Here is a 22,716-nt window from a genome sequence, read left to right on the forward strand (position 1 = left end):
GTATCAAGTTTGCAAACAGTTAGACAAAAATAGCAATAAAAGTCCTTTCGAAATGAAACATGTACATGCAGCGTATAGTGCGCGATCGACTCATTAAAGCTGAATACTTACGCAAGTTATTTAAACTTAAAGGTGGCCATGCTACATTTGAATTGAATAATGTATTTATGTTGCTAAGTTAATAGCAGTTTCAAGTTAAATTACATAAAATGAAATGCCTTACATTTTCGTTCGTTTAAGATACACACACACTTCAACTTTTATTCAGCATCAAGTATTCAAAAAGATTGCCATAATTTATAATGACGAGGAGAGGACCAACGCGTTAAGGTAAGCGTTACTACAGTAAAGTACAGTCCAAATATCTAACTAATCTTCATCATGGATACAACACTTTCAAAATAGTATTTACCGTATGTTGCATCCGAGGCGATCCTGAATTTTAAAAAATATGTGTGCCCAAACTATGACCATGGAATAGATTGCGATGAGTGCATCTACATAATTCAAACGGAAAAGGCACATGTTTCACTCTATTTATGGGTCTTGTTCTTCGTAATGACTGTAGCCAAAGTTCGAATGTCATGGCTAACCATATATAAAAATAATGTTAAGTAATACAAATTTGATGACCTTGTTAACAACTGGTTCTTCATGTGCCGACAGGTTGTATGAAAGCATAGATATTCTTGTGTATACGTTCATATGCATGCCTAATGTGATCTACCTTGCAATAAGAGCATTGTATTACTTTTTCAATAGATTTAGTAACTCTGAAGCTCTCGAGAGACATCCATAGTACTAACTCTACCAATAAAATGAAAAAGAGCACACTGAAGACTTTTGACATTAAGGCTTGGATAAATAGCCGGATCGGGACCGGATTGTTCACGGCCATCAACACCAGAACGGGTTCTACTTTTGGGAGGCCAAACATGTGTCTGTTTTTTTTATAAGACGCGTGTCATTGTTAGTTTTATTCACGGATAATGTGTTATTGTATTCATGCTAAACTAAAATTTTGGATTTCCCTCAACATTTGTAAGAACAATAACAGTTCCAAGACGTTTAATCCGTCGCAGACGATGAAAAGATATATCGTACTAGATTTTGATTACGAGCACATGAGTCATATTAAGAAAACAATCGTCTTGCAAAACAATGAACGCCACATCTCTGTTGAAGAACAGAAATGTGTATGTACAGTTAAAACGTATGTAGTTGAAACATGCTATAAAGTATGCAGCTTTTTATAGGCCCACATAAATATATCGTCCCCTTTAATACATTTCATACAGTACATGATCGTTGTTTACTTTAACCGCGTAAACCTGGACGTACAAAGTTGGGGGAGGGTATACAGTTACACAATTTATGGATTGAGCAAAACAAGAGCTCCGATAACTTGGAGATGTTCAGATTATATACTTGTTTAAAATATTGAAAACATTGAGTTTCAGTTAAGCCTGCGTACATAATGGGAAATATAGATGCATGAAACGTTCAATGTTCAAACTTGAAAAAGGCGTATTGGTATTAAACAATTTTATAATTGATTTGTGGATGCTGACTAAAAGCATGGCATCAACCGTTGATAACGATATTTTAGTGAACATCAGTGGTTCATTACTTGATTGCCAAATCCGCATGGACAAATTCGACAGTCCCCGGATTTTACAATGCCAGCATAACCTCTGCAAAGTGTGTCTCCACGCGTTTGGCATGGAAACATTGTTTAAGGCCTGGGAGTAACGTTGTCCAGTCCATCTTGTCGAAGGGAGTGCAAACTCGGCAAAGCCGGGGAGATGATGACCAGTGACAAATTACTAAAGCGCTTTCCAGAAAATAGGCTCTTGAGATTGCTGAGGGAAGGAAAAGTCAACTCAATATCATTAAACACAGATGAAAAAATAATTAGCGAAAAAACTACGCCTTGTAAGAGAAATGTTGATATTGAAAAAGTCATAAACCCTGACCGACAAGTGAATGAGGAGAAAAACATGTTTGAAAAGAAAAGAGTAAAAAATCGTCAAAATACGTCGTCGAGTGCAATGAAATATTCGGCTTGGAAAAGTGATTTCGTACTAACAAGGTGTTTTCTTTATGCTAACTTTCTACATTGCATATTGAAGTTTTGTTACGAATATAATAAATCCATGATACTATCTGCGTCGAATCAAAGCAAAGAACTGCGCCATCGAGCAAATACTTACGCACTTGTAACCGGGCTGGTGGAGGTTTGCAACGAAATCCGATCATTACCTGAAACCAAACCAGTGATGCCAGATGTCGGAGCTATAGCAGACAAAATACTATCGCTAGAGGAGCATATTGGACAATTTCCGTTTGAAGTCGTATTATACAATAATATGTCCGCGTTTGAACAAACGGTCTTAGCTAAAATGCTAACGGACAAGGGACGGAACAAAAACTTTTGCAGCAAGATACTTATGAGCTTGAAAACAATTTATGCAAATACTATGAGAATGGTGTTTCTTTGGTCATTAAAAATCGTGATTACTTATTATCGATATTTTCCATGAAATGTTCCGGTAATTTGAATAGCAATGTTTACTGTTTAAATGTTTTTTTGCTTAAAGTTTTACAGAAGCGATTGATGTGCGTTATTGATGACTAAAATTTTTTTAATGCTTCAATCAAAGATGTTTTACATAAAAACTTCGTTGATTTACATAAGTTTTATACAAAAGTAGATGATTTACATCATGATGTTGCTTTTTATATTTTAATATATTGTCTGGTGTATATAGAGCACGCAATTTATACTGTAGTTGTTACAGCTAGACATGATCAACATTATTGGAGGAAATACATATATTTTCAACGATCATCCATTTTCGTCTTAAATGAACATATTGATTTTCCTTAAATTAAGAAATGTAAAGGCAAAAGATGGTAATGCTCAATTCGTTACTGAACTCCTGCCGGTATAACATTCGAAAAAAATGTTGGGTATTACCAAAAAATTTAGACTTTATATGTAATGCAAACCAAAGAGGCTGTTAAAAGGTGTTAAAAATTGCGTTTAAAATATTAACATATAATGATATTTTCTATTGTTTTGGGATCGTCACCGTCGTTACATTATTTCCGTCATATCACGACGGTCAGTTTACCTATCCACACTTTGTTCTTGGCAAGCTTAACGTATATAAGCGGTTTACCGGTACAAAGTGCTTATACGTAATCCACTAAGGGAAACTGCCTTGCATCTTGGCATAAATCAGGTAATAGTTAGAATGGTCGCAGATATATTTATCAAGCAAAAACCTTAAAACGTTTTGTAGGAATGTGCGGTGGTTTCCTTTCTATGGTTTCCCTTTTTCTTTCTAATATAAGGCCTTGTCAATATATTAAGGGTTATGTATGCATTTGTATGTATTTCCTATAAAATGACATTTCAATGTATTATATCTTATATTATAATATTAAATTAAAGCATGTGACATTACACGCGCTTATTTCGAAACATATAAGTTAGAGGAAATCACATCTTAATCGTGAACATTAAAACGAACGCATAATTCATATGACGCATAGCAATAAGAAAATAAACCATCCACACCGGATGCGTATTTTTGTAAGAGCATAAGTGGTCGAACAGTATGCAAATACACACGGCATTTGAATAACAGATACGCACTTTGTAAACTTGAAATGCTAGAAAGATTAAAGTGAAGTTACACTGGTGCGAAACTCTGAACCGAACATACTACCTTCCCTTAGTGGTATTCGAACAAAAACATGTGACACAAAAGGCAAATGTTTAGCCTTTCCGGTGTCAATCTCCACTCATTTTTGGAAACTCTTCTTCACCTTTGAATGTAGAGGAAATCATGTCAAGGGAAGTTAACATTTGAGGATTGTTTGAAGTTAATTACGTTTGTCCGGCAAGCTAAGGGATTTGTACAATCGCTTGTTATTAACACGGATATGTCATGCTCTGCATTCCAAACAACACTACATCGCACACAGATTAATACTTAAGTAAAAACTAAATTGGTTGGTATTAAATTGCATGTTTTTACATGCCTTGCATTCGTTAAAATGTATCCAAACCTTTCTGTTACAATGCTAAATCGTCGCACAGATAAATGAAACCAACTGCATACATGAGTTCCGTGTTAAATTGTTTCAGGGCTTGAATCGTGACATCCAGTTGAAACTACTAACTAACAAATATTTTAACACGCTCCACTTTTATCTTGTTCAGCTACGGAATTGACATGGTAGTATATATAACTATGTATGTGAGTTCAAACAAACCATATGACATTTTTCGAAGCAATTGTTATAAAATAATAGGCATGCGATTGAGAATCAGACGACAAGTACGTTGCCGACGTAATAAGTTTATCTTGTGATTATTATATGTATAACCTTTTGTTTTATTTATCCAATAATTTTAGGTCCCTGTCGGTAGTGTTGGAAAGGACTTTGTGTTTGCCCTACGTCAGTCATGTCTGTCCGTAAGTCTGTCCGCAAAATGGAACTTGCTATTTCTCAATAAGTACTGAAGTATAAACTTTTGTTGTAGCAGTTTCTAAATATTAAACATGAAATTCAAAATAAAATATTTTTTTCACATTTATTTAGTATAAACAGTAATATATAGATGTCCGTATTTGTATAATGTCGTATTGATAATTAAACATCATTGTATATAATTTTGATTGGTTAGTAATGTTCGAGTGGTGGTGTTTTCTTTTGAATAATTGCAGTTTGATACCTTTTGTCTCATCTCAATACATATTCATATATACTTTGTACATCAAAATGTTATACTTATATTTGGCACTTGTCGATTGCCATTGATGTGTCATGTAAAAATCAAAGATAACATGTAGCTTATTGCACATACAGACAATTAGACAATATGACCATTCAATTGACACATAATTTTTGTAAAAACATGAATACATCAATATATCGAAACCGTTACCAGTGTTGACAAATCATATAGGTCATTGGTATATCGAAACCTGACTACTCGTAATAAAACATAAATGTTGGTATCATATAGGTTAACTGTAATGGTACATAGTCATTATTATCGTGGAACACTAACAACATCAATTGTAGCATGTAGCCTTTTTATTGCTATGGAATTGAACCATTAAAATTGGGACTGTGTATTTAAATATATATTCGTATTTAAAACGGGATTTGATTGGACTACAGTGATATAATATCATTTAATATAAGGTCGCTGGTTAGAATCGCAATAAACTATATATCCCGCTTGTTTCATATAACGTAACAAAAATTTGAAGCGTTTTCCAGAAAATAAACGTTTGAAAGAAAAAATTGAGCGCAGTTAAAATCTGAAGATTGCGTATTTGATTTGGAAGAAGATGCTCGAAAAAAGCCTATACATACAGATGAAGTATCAAAAACAGATCACGTGGAACAAAACCCCATTTTCCGTGTGCACATTTCTCATAAATTATATTTGAACTTTCGGGCCAAGAGCACGTTTCAGTATATTAAGAGTTTGATAATAAATCAGTAGTGACAACAATAAGTAGTTGTATATTTGCATTTTTCTGTAGTTTATGGTGTATATGTGAACTCATACACGTATTACCGCCTTTGGATAGAACCTTGTTGTCCAGGTGTTATATAATTTAAGTGGCATTATTCATTTGTATGTATCAAATGTTTTACAAAATGCTAGACTTTAAGGTTTCATGCGTTGCACTGTTCTATCGACATTTTAACTTTTGATGTCTTTATTTTAGTTATAAAGTAAAGTAACGGATGTAATTTTGGAATGGTACCACAACGACACCATTTGAATATACATGATGTATATACTATAATGCTTTTTTAATTGGATTGCCTTTAATAATATGTTTGTGGCGTGTGTTGTTTTTTTCATAAATGGAGTAAAATGCCTGCAAACTATTTAAACAAAATTTATATGCGGAAACAGTTTTCTATTCTTTTGAAGCAAGCTTGTTAACATGTGAGTAGTAGTCTAGTAGTAGTCTAGTAAATGTTGTTTTGAAGACTAAAAATGTTTCTTTTTAAACTGTTACGCTTCTGTTATGAGATAAGCCATGATGAAAAACAAAATATCATCATGTCAATAATTTTCATGTAAAATATGGTTATTTTTTATATACATTCGGAGGTTCAATTAATCCAAACACCAACACGAACCATTCAAGCGAGTATAAGTGATGTTGTTAAAAAAATCTAAACAGACAAATGTTTGATGAAAGAAAAAATGTAAAAAAAATATGAAGAAAAGGAATAGAATTTTCGCCTGTTCAGATGAAAACTGATTAATGTTCAAAGAATGTACACTTTTGGGAACCCCCAGACTTTTCTTCATACTGACACTGTTTTTGCAATTGCAACAAATACGAATAAACATGTAAAATTGATAAAATATAATATTAACATTTAACAAGCAAACATCGTCTTTTCTGTCGCCAACTCCGGTAGTTAAAGAAGAAGAAATTACAAACCTAGCATGACCATGTTAATATGCGGTTGCCTTCCACCTGTATATTCTTGAGCTAGATCTACCAGCATGAAAGTGCTGAAAAGTCTTACTCAAAAAAGCAAAATAATCAAGTGCTCCGGTCGGAGACAGATGCCCCCTTTACAGGGTATTGAAACAGGAATTTTTTGCAACAAAACTGACCATAAGAGTTAGTCATATCATAAGTGTGACTACGCCAATTGAATAGTTTTTAATTGACACAGAATTATGCACTTCTGTTAAATCATCCTTATAGTAAATGGGCTGAGAATATTATAGTATTTTGCTAGTGATTTCAATCGGGATTATCTACTATTCAAGGTTAATGTATCTGCAAAGTATGAGGCCCATTACTCAATCCTTTGATGACATAAATCAAATTAACATTTTATTTCACAGTGCACTTGACCTTTGAACTAGTGACTCCATTTGCAATAGGGGTCATTTACTGTCCAAGGTCAACGTGCATGTGAAGTATCAAGCCAATCGGTCAATTCATTGAAGAATTATTGATCGGAAACGATTTCCACACGTATTGTGACAGTGACCTTGACATTTGACCTAGTTACCACGAAAGGAGTCATCTACTGGCAAAGACCAACGCACATGGGAAGTATCAAGTCAATTGGTCAATCAGTTCACAAGTTATGGATCGGAAACAAACTGGCCTACCGAAAGACCTACAGACCGACCGACATCCAGCAAAACAATATACCCCCTATTCTTAAGGGAGGGGAGATAACAACAACTGCCATGAACTGAAAAACAAAACTTTTTTGTTGTTGTTGTTTTTGCTTGGTCGCTGTCACATAAGGAGCTAATACTGCGATTGGTTTTGCAACTATAGATTGATTCTATGTTCAGTCATGATGATATCGTTAAGAAGCATACCACGCATAAACCTAATTTTAAAGAAATACAAATCAATTAATAAATAATTGTGTCTTGTCTTGGTTTCTTGTCGAGTAACCAACACTTGAGTATAGCTGATTAGTTCCTTCCTACTCCGTCCATGTTTCTAAATGTGCATTTATCCGCGCATATCAATGTCTTCAGTCTATCCCAACAAAACATTGCGTCGATTTCATTAATAAAAATTGAACAAATGACACATTAAAAAAGTTATATAAATCCAGAATGACATCCTTTTAATCGATGCTACACTGTATCAAACATGCTATTAGATACAGCTCAAATGAAAAGTTAAATAAGATGTTTGTTGCGTTACTTTATTTCTATGTGTACCCTTAAATACATGTTTGTTTTTCAATAATGTTTTCACGGACGGTCTGTTTGAAACGGTTATGTTAGATCGCGGTTATACGCATGCATATTATTGTTCAATTGCCAAGAATTATCCAGAACTATTTTTAAAACAATATGGTCCGCCCATAAGTGTTGCAAAATAATTCTTAGTTTATTTCCTTCTTCGTCAGAAAATAAACCGCGTGCCGTATTCGCACTTCCGATATCATAATAAAGAAAAATATAACGACATTGGTTATAACTGCCGAAATTTCCAAAGTGCATGTTCCAACGGCAAGATTGACATGTTTTAATCCTAAAAATATAACATTTTGCGATGGGATTGGGTCGACCTAGCCGAGCTGATCTCATATTAAACCCGCATGCAGAAGATCTTGGGAAAGATGAAGGAGTTACCACTGTATATTAGATTTGCCGCATTTGAATAGTGTGCCATTCTAAAATAGAAGCCCGTTTTGGATGCCTATCTGCTTAATAAGGACTGACATAGTAGGCGTATGTTTCCTTAAATAGGCTATGTGTTAAGACATGTTCCTCGACTTTCAACACGAATGCGTTCAAAAATGCTATCTACGTTATGTGTTATATTTGTGTTCATATTGTTGTGTTCGCAATTAGTATTTTTCTGTTCAAGCATGAGATGCTGTGCAAGGTTTTCGAAATGATAAAGAAATTACAAATGTTCATAGATCGCACTATTTTTAAACATGAAACTAAATATACTTTGTTCTAAATAACGAATACATATTATGAACTCAGCAACAAATGTTATCGTGCAAAGAAAAACGCCATTATCTTGACCGTATAAAATTCTTTAATATGTTAACAATACAAATATAATAATATTCAAATAACACATAAACTTCACATAAGCAACATCACATAGCCTTCAGATCAATTATTATACAAACAAAACGCTAAAATTATTTTGAAACACAATTTTAATCTTTCGGACATTAGTATGTATTGAGTTACACTGTGTAATGAAACAATAAGGTGCCTTTCGCGCATTTGTTATGTTGCTAGTATTTATCCGTTTTACATCAAAGAGCTGCAACTGTCTTGGGGGGGGGGAGCTAACGCAGCCCCAGGGTTTGAATTAAAGGTTCCCTGAAAGAAATAGGTCAAATTATTTACTCAGTTAAACACAAATCATAACACAAAACGCTGCCGATGCTTACTGGAAGTAAAGGGGCAATAGCACAGATTGGGACTGGTAAATAACGTTCAAAGTTCAGAACATGTCAGACATCGTTATGTGAAATACATAAACTAGTTTTGACTTCTTTTTGGCTAAGGATGTTAACTTAAATTAAACGTATTTCGAAGTGTTTTAATAAAAAAGTCACTCACAGAAAAAAGCCCAAATAATGTAAGTTCAGATTAAAAGTTGTGTATACTCACTAAGCCTATTACATAGTATTTTTATGATTGCATTATGTACACAAGTTGTGTACTGCAAATAGCATTGCTCACTTTGCTATGATAATGTAACAAAGAGTGTCACCTTAAATGCACATATCCGATCTGGTGAATGTCCAAATTGTGGATATAGTAACGCCTGAAGCAACAATCACATGATCTGAAATAAGGGGAAAAGAGCCTTTTAATGAAAATTTCGTATTAGAATGCCATATTACAGGTGCGTTAGAATACCATCCCAGACTTAGGTTAATTTATTCAATTAGAACGTCACAATATCATTTCATTGAGCCTTGAGCAATGTATATGAATCATTGGCCAACATATGAAACAACTCATTCCATTTTTCGAAATATGACAGAATTATTAAGGGTTTTAATCATGTTTCCAGATCCATGCTTTGAAAAAAAACTTTGCTACACGATGCAGCAAGAAGCTTCCGAATCGTCACCATTAAGTGTGTTAAACGGACTTGTTTACGGTTTGATATACTGACGATATTCACAATAATGGTATAGATTCCAAACAAGAATATATGTATTCTGTTTAAATAAACAAAGCGTTCCTGACTAGGAACAATTATAACAATACTGATTTATTAATGGATAATTATCATTTAGTATCTGTAAAATAACAAAGCTATTGGTATGCTTTTCATCGACAAGGTTGGTAAAACGTTTAGTGCTGACATAATTCGCTCAACCAAATTTAAGCGTGAGTGGGGTAGTTTTGGCACATAAGCTTTTGATCAAGTGCTCACGGTTGAATCCCTGGGCCGGCAATATCATTTATTTGTGTTTATATTTCTTTTATTAATAGTTAAGACTATTCAAAAACATGTTAGATCGGAAAGTAAATATATGCAAGGACATAATTTATAATATGAAAATATGTTGACAAGTCCTTTTAAAAAACAATTATTCATAAAAAGGAAACGTAAAAATGCCAGAACCTAATGGAATGAGTACGTTTTGATAAACAAACGCCCAAATAAAGGACTTAAAGGGGCCTTTCCACGTTTTGGTAAATTGACAAAATTGAAAAAAAATATCATTTCAGTTTCGAAAATTATCGTTGTAGTTATGATATTTGTGAGGACACCGCAATACTGAACATTTATCATGCTCTAAAATAGACATTATATGCATTTTTTGACGATTTAAAAACCTGAAAATTATCAAGCGTTGCAACGCGAAACGATTGAATAATTTGGAGAGTTATGAACTAGAACTAGAACTAGAACGTCAAATGTGATACCTTTATCATGCCATTACGTCAAAATAACAGTACGTCACAATAATATGACGTTTCAATATCAGTACGTCGCAATATCAATTCTTTATAATACAAGAACGTCACTATATTAGTACAGCACAAAACAAGAACTTCACTATATCCGAACATCACAATACAAGAAATTCACAATACAAGTACGTCAGAGTAAAAGACCGTCACAAGACTAGAAAACTACATACACAATAACGTCTTAATTCTTGTGTTCATGATATGTCGCTATACATGTTGCACTTAATTCGATTATTTCTAAACTTGTCCCTACGCACTGTATGTCCTGAGGTAAATGCGTTAACAACTTGAAAAAAAAGATTTGCATTCATAAACTATAATATTTAACAATGTTCATTATCGATGTACTGTGATCTTATTATTTTCAACGTTGAGCATATTTTATTTAAGTATTTAATGTATCCTTTGCACATTAAACATATATTGTTTTCAGGAGCCCTACTACAGAGAAAAAAAAATATTACCAAAACGTGTTTACTTTATAAGGGCATTTTGGTTTCGAAATCTACGAATCAATAAAAATAATTAAATTATGTGCAACGAGTGGGCAATGCGTTTAATATCTCATTAGCATATAGTGCGAAATTGTATACGCATAGTCAACATAGAAGAAATCAGTGACCTACTTGTGTCGCTCGACTACCTTCAATCGATTAGTCTATTGATGAACAGTGTAAATTCACGTCTCGCGTTTCGTTAAATGGACATTTAAGAACAGCTTTTAATGTTCAAGCATAAACCATGACATATCTGTTATGCCGTTTGAAACGTTATTGCATGAGTTACTTAACTGTGCATAAGGAATCGTTGGGATATTGCATGTTTTGAAGTGTAGCTCTGAAAGATCATGTATAATTAATCCACGTCGGTTAATTGGTTATTTAGGCATTTGATTATTAAATAAAAGAGATAACGTGTGATGTAAAAGTTGTCGAAGGACATAATCATGTCTACACAAACAGACGATATCATAACAATCAGACTCAGTGAATCAGTACTGACGTGTCAAATGTGCATGGAAACGTTCGTTAGCCCGAGGATATTACCATGTCAACACAACTTTTGTAAAGACTGCCTGCTAACATATTCATGGAGAAAATGCGTTCAGTCAAAACTTGTTTGCGAAGAAAAATTTCCCTGCCCTTCGTGTCGTCAGAATTGTAGAATTGGCAAAATTGGAGAGGATATGACTGAAGAAAAACTTCTGAAACGCTTTCCAGAAAACAGACTTTTAAATGAGTTAATAGAGGGTCGTACATCTTCAGAAAAAGAGCGCGAAGAAAACACTAGTAAGACGCAATGTTCCGAGGAATCAACATTCCTAAGACGCCGATGCATGCTGTATTATAAGTTTCTAGAGAGCATTATTGGACTTTGTGTATTTTATCCTCCTTTGCATCCTGGAATGTGTATGTATGAATATGTGAGATATAGTCGAGAAAGTATAAATTTATTGCTGATGGGAATCCTTAATTTGTGCGAAGAGATTAGTTGTACAGTGGATGAATCCAAAGAAAATGTTGAAGACTTTTCTGAACTTGTTAAAAATACTTTTAAGTTAGAGAAAGGTATCCAAGGCATAATGGAAACGATTCATTATATTCGTGTGGTTGCCAGACAAACGTTACTCTTTAATATTGATCCAGAGACAGAAACAATCAGCAAAACAACTCAAACAGAAACATTCAAACCAAAGGCTTGGCTTGAAAGACTTAAATTTAATAGGGAATGCATGGCTCTTGTGTTTGAATATGTAAAAACATGTGTGAAAACAGCTATCAAAATGCGTTAGATATAATTTTTAGTTAGTTTTGTGCATGTAATATGATTACTTCTCAAAGTTCACTACAACATTAACATTACATAAAAAACAGAACACTGTATTTCAACTTGTTCGTGAATGCGGGCGTTAAGGATGACGTATTATATTTCTTTGATTGATATGCCGAAAATATAGAATGAGGGTTACAATATATTTCACAGAAAGTTATGAAATAAAGTAAAAGAGAGATATACATTTAATTGATAATAATGTAAAGAAAACTTGTATAATTAAATATTTAAGCGCACTGTTTGTGAAATATTAACAAGGGATCGATACTATCAAAAGTATAGACACAAAACACACATTTATGATAAGGTTTTTTGATAAAATGTAAAAAGAACCCAAACACTGTTGTGTTTCAAAATAATTGGCACGTAGAAATGGAACACAATTAATACAAGTACCATAGTTATATATGCACGTATTATCAAATGTTCTTGTTGATTATAATAATTATGTAATTTATTGTAATATCAAATTGTATTTGAATATGATAATTGTATGTTCAATCTGCGTGGTGTGCATATATTTATTGAAGCTTTTGAATTCAAACAAGCATTCTATGTATTGCTGTTGTGTTTGTCTTTAGCAGTAATTGATCCTGCTCTGGTTTACAATTGTATATACGTATAATGAGATTATTGTTCGTATTTCATTTTACTCAAATCAAAATGATTTTCAATTAATTCAACAAACAAATAAATAACAAAAGTCAAATATCAAAGGTCAAATAACAAATAGGATTGTAATAACATATGGTGATCACGATGAGATAGTGTCGCTAAACGAATCGGAACGCTAGGACCAGTTTCAAATACACGAAAAGTGAATACCACTGTGCCAGTACAGCCGTCATTACATATTGTCTCCTCAATTACGAATTTCATAATACTATTGTAGAATCAAATGTCGCATGCAATTACTAGATTCTAAGGTTCAATGTAAAATTCACGCAAAAATCTCAAATCTTTTATTCAACCAAGTCCCTTAATCAAACTTAATAGAAAAGTTTAATATCAAATCCAATAGAAAACTGTTGAGCTAAAGTTCCAGTCTAAAGCACGAAGCGCGCTGCAAGGAAGATTTCCAATAAATAACGATAATTTTCATTCAAAGATAAAAACGCCTGATCCATATGTCCACAATCAGGGAGAAGACCTAAATTACCCAATGTCAAAAAATACAACCCCTTAGGTTTCTCGATTGCATCGACTTTAAATCAAACTGCAGACAACGACAGGAAAGTTAAACAGAAACAGTTCATTAAAGGCGAAAAAATGCAACACTCTAATATATGTTAAGATACTAGTGTTAACCATGTGAAAGGTTTTGTGTTCATGTGCATCCAGATATCAATTGTTTTTAGAAAATTAAATACATTATGTGTTTACCGACTGCCTCTCGAAGAACAGAACATTGCAGATTTGTACAGTAATTTAACGGGGCTAGACTTTGTATTCTTCCGCGTCTAGTTTTGTGTGCTTGTGAACATAACTACATTAAAGCATTAAAGCATTGAAACGGTACTGATGTATTTTGCTCCGATGTTTCCTACGTGGGTCCATATTTACCCTTACAAATGAAGCGTTACGTTCTATAAACACAAACACCAAGCTCGCGAAAACGCCGAAGAAGATAGCCGTGACGTATTGTGAACAAAGACACCGCTAATTAATTGTGCTAGGCGTAAATATACTTTGCGGATTCACCTATACCAGTATTATGAGGCCGTGGTCAAGAACCTGTTCAGCCAAGCGGGAATCTATCTAACTCATTTTACGATGATAGTTTTCATGTTAGTTTCTACGTGATGTTCAATTCGATATGAACAGTTTTCAACATCAGATGTTTTTATCAAGTGATCTTGCTTAATGACCCATATAAAAAAAAATAATGCTGATATTATATTAAGCATTTTACTTGAAATTGCAAGTTAATGACATGGTTTAATAGGATTTGTTTACAAATGTTAGAATATGTTATTTGTTATTTAATATATTATCTTACAAACATATACTATTTGGTTAAGTTTTGTAAACAAATAACAGAAATAATTAAAATATGTTTAAAAACTTTTTAAAGGCAATTCTTATTCGTCGAATTATCTAACGTGCTGCCGCTGGACTAATCAGACGTTTGAAATCATCATCACATTATAAACGCTATGTTAAGTAGTATACCAAAAAGTTTGATGCAAAGCTTTCTTTTTTCATCGATTCCGTTGTATAAGTATCCATAGACGAACAGATTTTTTTTGTTTTATTCAATTTAAACATACATCTCGTATACATATGTAAAACAAGGTTATACATTGACAAAATCAACATATCAATAATTGTTATTAATGTATCTTCATATTATATACAATATCTGCATAAAAGTTGAAGTCAATTTAGAGATTATGCAAAAATATTATATAAAAATGAAAAAGAGAAGGACGATAGAACATTCGTTAAGGAGTTTCAGTAGGGAAAACATAGAAAAGGTAAGACGGAAAGGAATACTACGATATAGGCCGATTTTTATTATTGGAATTGTATCTAGCGTTTTATTTCCTTTATTTATTTATTTTTAATATTTATTTAAACTGTTATAAAAATAAATTGTCATTTTATCACAATTTGAACAAGCCCAATATTATGACAGTGTGACAGTGATTTGTTCTCTGAGGCATTGGAAACAACATGGTGGAATAGTTGATCATTGACCAGTTGTTCGTCAACGAACCCATTGTGATATGATAAGTCGGTTATATTTAACCAAGTCAAAACAAAATCCTCTGTAAAGCCAGCCGCTTATCTTTTATTAATCATTTACACATTTATACTCATTTAAAATTCCCTTTCACACCACCCTACATACCCGTAGCCCGGAGGTGCGTTGGGTTAGTTCGCACCCAACATTTTTTATCAGTCACTGCGTATGATCAATGACAGTAAAATGTTATATAAAAATGCTCTATAACTTCAGTCTCTTAATACAGATAAAAAGTCACCAGAATTCAGAATTGTATATGTCATTTTATCAAGCCTTTTTTTCTTCCTATTTAAAGGTCAGTAATCGCGAATGCAAAGCTGATAAGCCATCGTGCTGGTTGTACACACCGTGGGTCACACTGACCTGTGCTATTTAAAGAAAAGCCTTATGATCACCATTGAACAATTATTTAAAATAATTATCATGAAATGTGACGATGGCTTTAACATTCAATTTAAAGCATTTACTATAAACGGGTTACGAACTACTATTAATATGGACACCTCAATATTACCGGTAACCTTACGAATATAATACTCACCTTTTTTGTAGTTTATAAATTTTCCATGTAGTGAGTCATTTATAGTCCCTGTTTACGCAGTTGTCGATTCGTAATTCAATACTTAGATATTCACTTGACGGCGCTTCTGAACCTGATTGTAATATTTCAATGCTAGAGGAGGTGTTCACAGTGGATCAAAATAGCTGGTTTGGCTTAATTGCTAACAAGCGATATTCAGGAAGTTACACAAACAAAACATAAGAATGGTAAATAATACCCGAACTTAGGTTTACACATGACGTATTGTTAGGGAGAATGTTAAGGAGATGACAAGTGTTTTTCCCAGGCCATGTTAGCGTGGCGAAAAGCCACGCCGCCCTCCCGGATCGCCACGCTGCCCTTTTCAAAGGCAAATTTCGCCACGCGCCCTACTTTTCAAAGGCAAATTTCGCCACGCGCCTTTATCGATAACATCTTTATTGCCTTACGATCTAACTTGGTCCGCAAAATCAGAGTCTTTGATTGTCTGTTACGCTCCGACTGTGCTTGATTTACTCAAGAGACGTGAACGTCTAATCGACTATATTATTTAAGCAGATTTAATCTATTACAGTGCTCGATTTATAGGTAGACTGCTCCAAAGCTGTGAATTAGTCATGCGTGAATAACCCCGTGTCAGTATCAATCGATAACCCAAGAGGCTATGTTTACCAAGCGCACTTCTCGGTCGGCAATGTGTACTTCTCCACGATAAAATCGTTACTTCGGAGACTTTTGATGAAAACTCGATGTTATTCTCGTGGCAATTATGCATTGCATGCACTATTCAGTTATATCAAAACAATATATGTTTACGTATAATTACTTTTAAAAACACAAACAAATCTATTCTTTATCGCTTTCGTCTTTAAGATAATTAGATCTAATTATTGAAATAATTACTGAGACGTATACTAATTTAACAAAATGTGAATCGCGTATACGATTTAACGTTGCTATGCGCACCTGTCGCTTACATCATTTGACATTTGAACAACATGGCGGACTATACAGAATTAAATTGCGACTCGGCAAAAATGGCAAATAACGTCGCAAACGATCGAATTAACGATGGATATTATACATTAAGAAGGAATTAATGAAATGTCTGTGATAATCAACGATGCATAAACATGTTTTAGATAGCAACAACATTATTTATTTATTTGTAATCTACTTGATGGATGTATGTCACGGAAAATCGTATTTGTATATTCTTAGCGATCACTTTACTCGCAATGTTATTTTAAACATCTGGCAAGATTATTGTTAGAAAATGGGATAAGACAAACATGGTTTCATTTATATGTTAGTGGATCTGTGTATAATCAGATTCATATGCATATATTGCTTTATTATGTTTGTCGTGCTGTACAGTTTATTGAAACAGCATGGAACTTAAATGTACATTGCAAGGTAAATATATTAATATAAAATATAGTAAGTTAAATACATCAATTACCATTAAATGTGCTTGTTTATATGTTATTTTTTCCACAACTGCTTCAGATACGATTACATGTTGCCCCGTAATTCAGGTATTCAGGGAACGTTTTTGCCCTTTTTTGCCTAAACTGCGCGCTAAAATGCCCCGTTTGAAAGTAATGCGCCATGACCCTTTGCCCTCATGAGAAAATCACTATTCATTATTCATCATGACAGATATTAGTATCCACTAAAACCATTTAACATAAACACACGCACAAATCACGAAAAAATAAGTGCCGCATCTCTTTTGAAAATCAAATATCTAAAATACTTTATATTTTGTATATTTCCCAAACGAATAGTAATTAGACATAGTTATATACGTTTATGCAACAAGGCCACATTAATGTATTTAAGTGTTATCCGATGTGTCTGCTACTTAAACATGTAAAATGTGAATCCAATAGGTAGAAGTCAAGCGCCCGTCAGTCGAAAACAAGACTCTCAACATATAATTCTTGTCTACAGCACGATGTTTCCCTGCTAAGATTTTGAAAGTGAAAGGCCTCTTGACTATGTTTTAAGGCACACAGTCAAAGACAAGCAAATAAGAACAAAATTCAATCTCTAATTAAATACTTCAAGCAATAATACTCTCTCTGGATAAAGGCCCATAACTTCATCAGGAAAATTAATTTAGCTGTCTGCGACAGACACTATTTGATCAATATTGTCAAAAGTATAGGTAGTGGGACATTCCTTTATGTGTATTGTTAAAGCTAAGGTTATAGGTACTCCCTTATCTGTCAGGAACTAACATTTCATCATTAGAGTGTGTTTTCATTGTTTTGGGTACCGCAAAGTTTTAAAAGTAATAGAAAAGGCAACACCATAAAATGCAGTAAAAGCCGGCTTTTCCCAATAGCAAATATTTTCTATGCATATTGATATCCGGATGTCGCGTTGATATTACTGCATAACTTGCTGCTGATAGTCAATGGTGTTTAAAAAAAGGTTGGTTTGATTCGTAATAATGAGCAGCATACCCAAATTCGTGTTAACATTTTAACCATGGTGAAAGGGACCGTGTCCACGACCATATATTTGTCTAAGGTCAAATTAGCTAACACGTAATTAAATTGTTTTTTAGAATAGTTTTTCGAATGCATACATGTTTTGCATAGGCCATGGTCTTGATTTTAGACCATACAAAAAAATATATCGCACCCTTTTATACATTTCACACGGCTCACGATTGGTGTGCACTGTCACCGCAAACACCAAGACGTAAAACGTTGATGGAGGTAGTATATTAAAGCTATGTATGCGCTGAAAAGAGCTCAGATTACTCCAAGATGTTTCACCAGATCATTAATTGTTTACAGAATTGAACACTTTGAGTGTTAAACAAGCTTCTGCAAGATTGCGAAATGTGTACGCCTTAAACGTTCAGTGTGCTTCCTTGATCAAGGCTAAGAGCGGTTTGTTGTAATTGAATTGATTTACGAATGCTTAATTTGTTTTTTATTACTTTAATTGTAATTTCATGACCTCACACGTTGAAAACGATGTTTATTTGAAAATCAGCAATTTATTTCTTAACTGCCAAATATGCATGGACAAATTCGAAAGTATCCGAATTTTACAATGCCAGCATTCCCTCTGCAAAGCGTGCCTCCACACGTTGACATGGACACATTGTTTAAAGCCTGGAAGTAACTTTGTCTAGAACGATTCGTTTCCATGCCCATGTTTTCGCAGGGAATGCAAACTCGGAAAAGCTGGGGAGACGATGACTTAAGACAAACTTCTAGAACGCTTCTTGGAAACTATACATTTGCGATTTATGGAGGAAGGTAATGTTATTCCAAAATCATTGAACACAAAAGAAAAGTAATTGGTGGCGAAAACACTGGAGACGTTTTACCAATCGTTGAAGCGCAAGTGGCATATTTTTTGACGATTTTCGACTATTCACTTACAGTTGCAAAATAATTCGTTAAACAAGAGATTCGTAATGGCCATTAAGCATTCAGCTGAGTACACGGACACCTGCATTTAAAGACTTTAACTGATAAAAAGTACCAACTAAGTGAGGTATAACTAGGGCAAGACATGTGTCCATAGGGCTATTACGGCTCCAGATTTCACTTTTGTCTCAAAACTCCGATTATGTAAAACAAAAACTGATAGCTGGTGGTGTATGTTTTATTCTTGTTTCTTCGTTCAGCATCTTTCATTTGAGCTGTTAAACAATATTCCTATAATCGGCGTTCAAAACAATGTGTTTTTGTTTACTTATCAATATGTTGTTACTCCGATACTGAAGGAAAACAAAAAAGAACAAGCACATGTAAATAAATGTGTGTTCAGTTACATGCTCGTCGTTAACCTCAACTGAAATTCCGGCTAATGATGTTACCTTGGGCTAACTGCAATATTGTACTTGCAGTGGGGTATTTCGACGCCACAATTCAGCCAGTCATTGACGAACAGGGCGAAAGTCCCACGGAAGAGGTGTGGACAAATGTGTCGACAAATGGAGCAAGTATTCTACGGAGGACTTTCTCCGAAGTCAAACGTTTATCCGACCTGATGGTTTAAAACTTCAGCCATGGTCTGGAAAAGTCATCAATCGATCAAAGGAAATTGACGTATATTATTTTTTATAGTAGTTTTAGACATTTTTGCAGCGTTCTTCACATTTCCTTTTAAAGTGGTCATGAACTTAATTTCCACTTTTTATCAGCAGCCATTATACAAAAAATTCGTTCATATTCTAGGCAGATATACCACTGCATACATGTTAATCGAATATAATTGTTGCTATTGGCATGATGGTTAAACTGGAATAGGTAATTTATCATTAAGTTTGCGCATTGTAGTTTCTCCGTCTTTAAGAGGATCATTGGTGACTGGTGTGCGAGATAGTTTGGGTCAGTGGAGGGGTACCGACTTACAGACTCCAAAGGACGAAATGACGACAAAATGTACGAAGCCGATTTCGTATTTGTTACGGTCCCTTTGAATATTCTTCGGCAGATGGGTGCCCTAATGCTAAGCCGCGAAAAGCAGAAAGCAATATCCGAGACAACTAACTCGGCATCCACAAAAATCATTCTTCAATGCAAGCGACGATTCTGGAAGGATGCTGTCTGTCAAGGTCGGTTCAGCAAGTCTTCTGATATGATTGGCCAGCTTCATTATCCATTCACGACGGCTCGAATATTTTGAAAGATGAAAGCGGGATACTGCTGGTGTACACCTGGGATAAAGACGCACTTGCATTCGGCTCTCAAAGCCATGAAGATGCGATACAATCGGCGGTGAACGAGATCAGCAAAATTCATCCCGAAATGTAGAAAAAAGTAGAACTGGGAAATGTTCAAGCTTGGTACCGCGATCCAGCGACTCTGTGGGTCTATGCGTCGCTAAAGCCGCACGAGTATCTTGAACATCTGCAACGTCTATGGAAGTCCGATCACCCGCTGTACCTTGCCGGAGAGGCATTGTCCTGGAGCAATGGCTGGATACAAGGGGCAATCTTCTCCGGCCTCTCGCAGGCGTTCTGCTTCCAGGCGCACGTGGAGGGCCGACCTGGTAGGCTGCCATGGTAAAACGCCACTCAGCCTAAAAGCGGTCTTTTGTTTTGTGAAATCATGTTAATATAACATATAACGAGCAAATTCACCATTGCGTTCAACATATTCGCACTTAAATCGAACACATATTTGTCCTTAACGCTGATTGGGTTATCCATTATTTAATGTATAAAAATTAAGATTATGACTGTTACGTCACTGTTGTTAATTTATATGATTATAACTATATCAACAATTGACTAAAATGCGTGTACAAAGATAACAAATTACTTCTAGTTCCTGTTCGAACATAACAACAACACTAACTTTTGTAGACCTTTGGGTGACCTTAAAATGAAGACAGTATGTTCTTCTTGTTGTTTGTGAGCTTATTGATTCGTTTTAGATTGAGTCATGTTATTTAGAATAAATGTATTGTGTGTCGTTTTTCTTGATAAGAAACTTTTCAGTTTAATTGAGATATCATTAGGTTTCTAAACCAGGAACGTGTTGGACATGCAATTTTTTATTATTACAAAGTAAAAATTACATATAAAAAGTAAATAGATATAACATATTTATCATTTATGTGCGCAATTCAACCAATACATACAATTAAACATATCAGAATATTAAATGCGATCGGATAACGAAATGGTGCATAATACAAAATATGTCTTAGGGTATTTGAAGCAAATATTAATTCACATTTTGCTAGATTTCACGTCATATCGAATACGTGTAAACAAAATCGAAAGATTCACTTACAAGGCAAACAAAACAATATCTCTCCCGATTACAAATGTTCGGTTGCCAATCAGTGATTTCAAACGAGCAAATAATCACCGATAAAGTCAGGATGAACAGCAATTTAGAATGGCGCAATTTTCTTTTTATTTCTATTTTTTGTAAACATATAATAACAAAAAATTTACAACAACATTGAAATGTACACAAAACATTTAAGGATTATACATTTATATTGATTCATTTAAAACTTCGCTTTCAGTTAAAGTTTTAACCCCTGAACCTAGACTTTGGTTATTATGCGTCAGGTTAACACTCGACGCTTGGATTCCAGTATGAATAGGCCTTCTATGATAAGCATTGACCAAAGAGTTGTAATATTGAACATATTTAAACATAAAAGTGTCAGTTCGTACTTGAACTTTTTTTCGATGACATTTAACTTAATGCATTTATTCCATTTACATAGTAAAACTATAAAGTTTTGAAAGTGGGTATTAGAGCTTTTTTAATATATTCGGATGGGGTTATACAATACATTACGCCATTTAAGGGGATTTGAGTAAAGTAGTTATCTTTTGATCTTGAACGCGTGGTCCAGCAAAGAAGTTGAACAATAATTACGCTATATTTGCAGGCCACCGTTCAACAAGTAAGAACTACAATAACAATTAAACGTCAGACACATTACCTGAAAAGTAATCCCCATGTATTTATACATGGAAGGAGTGCTCCAGTTAGGTGAACCCCGAATTAATCAATGTTGCGTAATAATTATCATTTGTGTATTTGCTTTCCTGTTAACTATAGAACTTTCTTTTCAGTGATTATTTCTGGTTGAAACCCTAAACACTTTTAATTGAACGTTTCATTGCAATGGCCCAAGCATTTATCATGATTATGTTGTATGTTGCGTTGTACACAGTGTTCTGTATTATGTAGACGATCGGTCATTTGCCTTAGATAAAAGACTTGTGGGTTTTAATAAACTATTTTATCCGCTGAAGTTTTTGGAGTTTCCTACTTCTATATAGTGTTTAAATTCACAAGTCGTCTATTTAAGACAAGTTACCAATTACCTACCCAATACAACACACAATGATAATATAGCAACAAACTTCATAGTAATTTAAACGTGGTCAACGTCAGAGAAAGCAGGCTTAGTCCGAAAATGCAGGCGAAGTCCGAGAAATCAGGCTAAGCCGGTTGAATGGAATATCGAACCTCACACTTGGAAGATTGGAATTAATAACAGAACCACATATTTTCAGAAGCATTCAGCTTACAGAACATTGCATAATTAGAAAATTCCAGATAATCGTAACGTTAT

The 22,716-nt window shown here is 34.1% G+C and overlaps 1 protein-coding gene across 1 annotated transcript in view; it reads left to right on the top strand.

Annotated features, from left to right (window-relative positions):
* LOC127869074 (L-amino-acid oxidase BmooLAAO-I-like) overlaps positions 1 to 20,692 on the top strand; it is an 89,600-nt gene extending 68,908 nt beyond the window's left edge. The window contains exon 8 of the mRNA XM_052411363.1: positions 20,553 to 20,692. Within this exon, the coding sequence (XP_052267323.1) occupies positions 20,553 to 20,675 (123 nt within the window). The 3' untranslated portion in view covers positions 20,676 to 20,692. The remainder of the gene's footprint in view (positions 1 to 20,552) is intronic.
* Positions 20,693 to 22,716: the final 2,024 nt, after the last annotated feature.

Source organism: Dreissena polymorpha, chromosome 2, assembly GCF_020536995.1.
Source record: "Dreissena polymorpha isolate Duluth1 chromosome 2, UMN_Dpol_1.0, whole genome shotgun sequence".
Lineage (NCBI taxonomy): Eukaryota > Metazoa > Mollusca > Bivalvia > Myida > Dreissenidae > Dreissena > Dreissena polymorpha.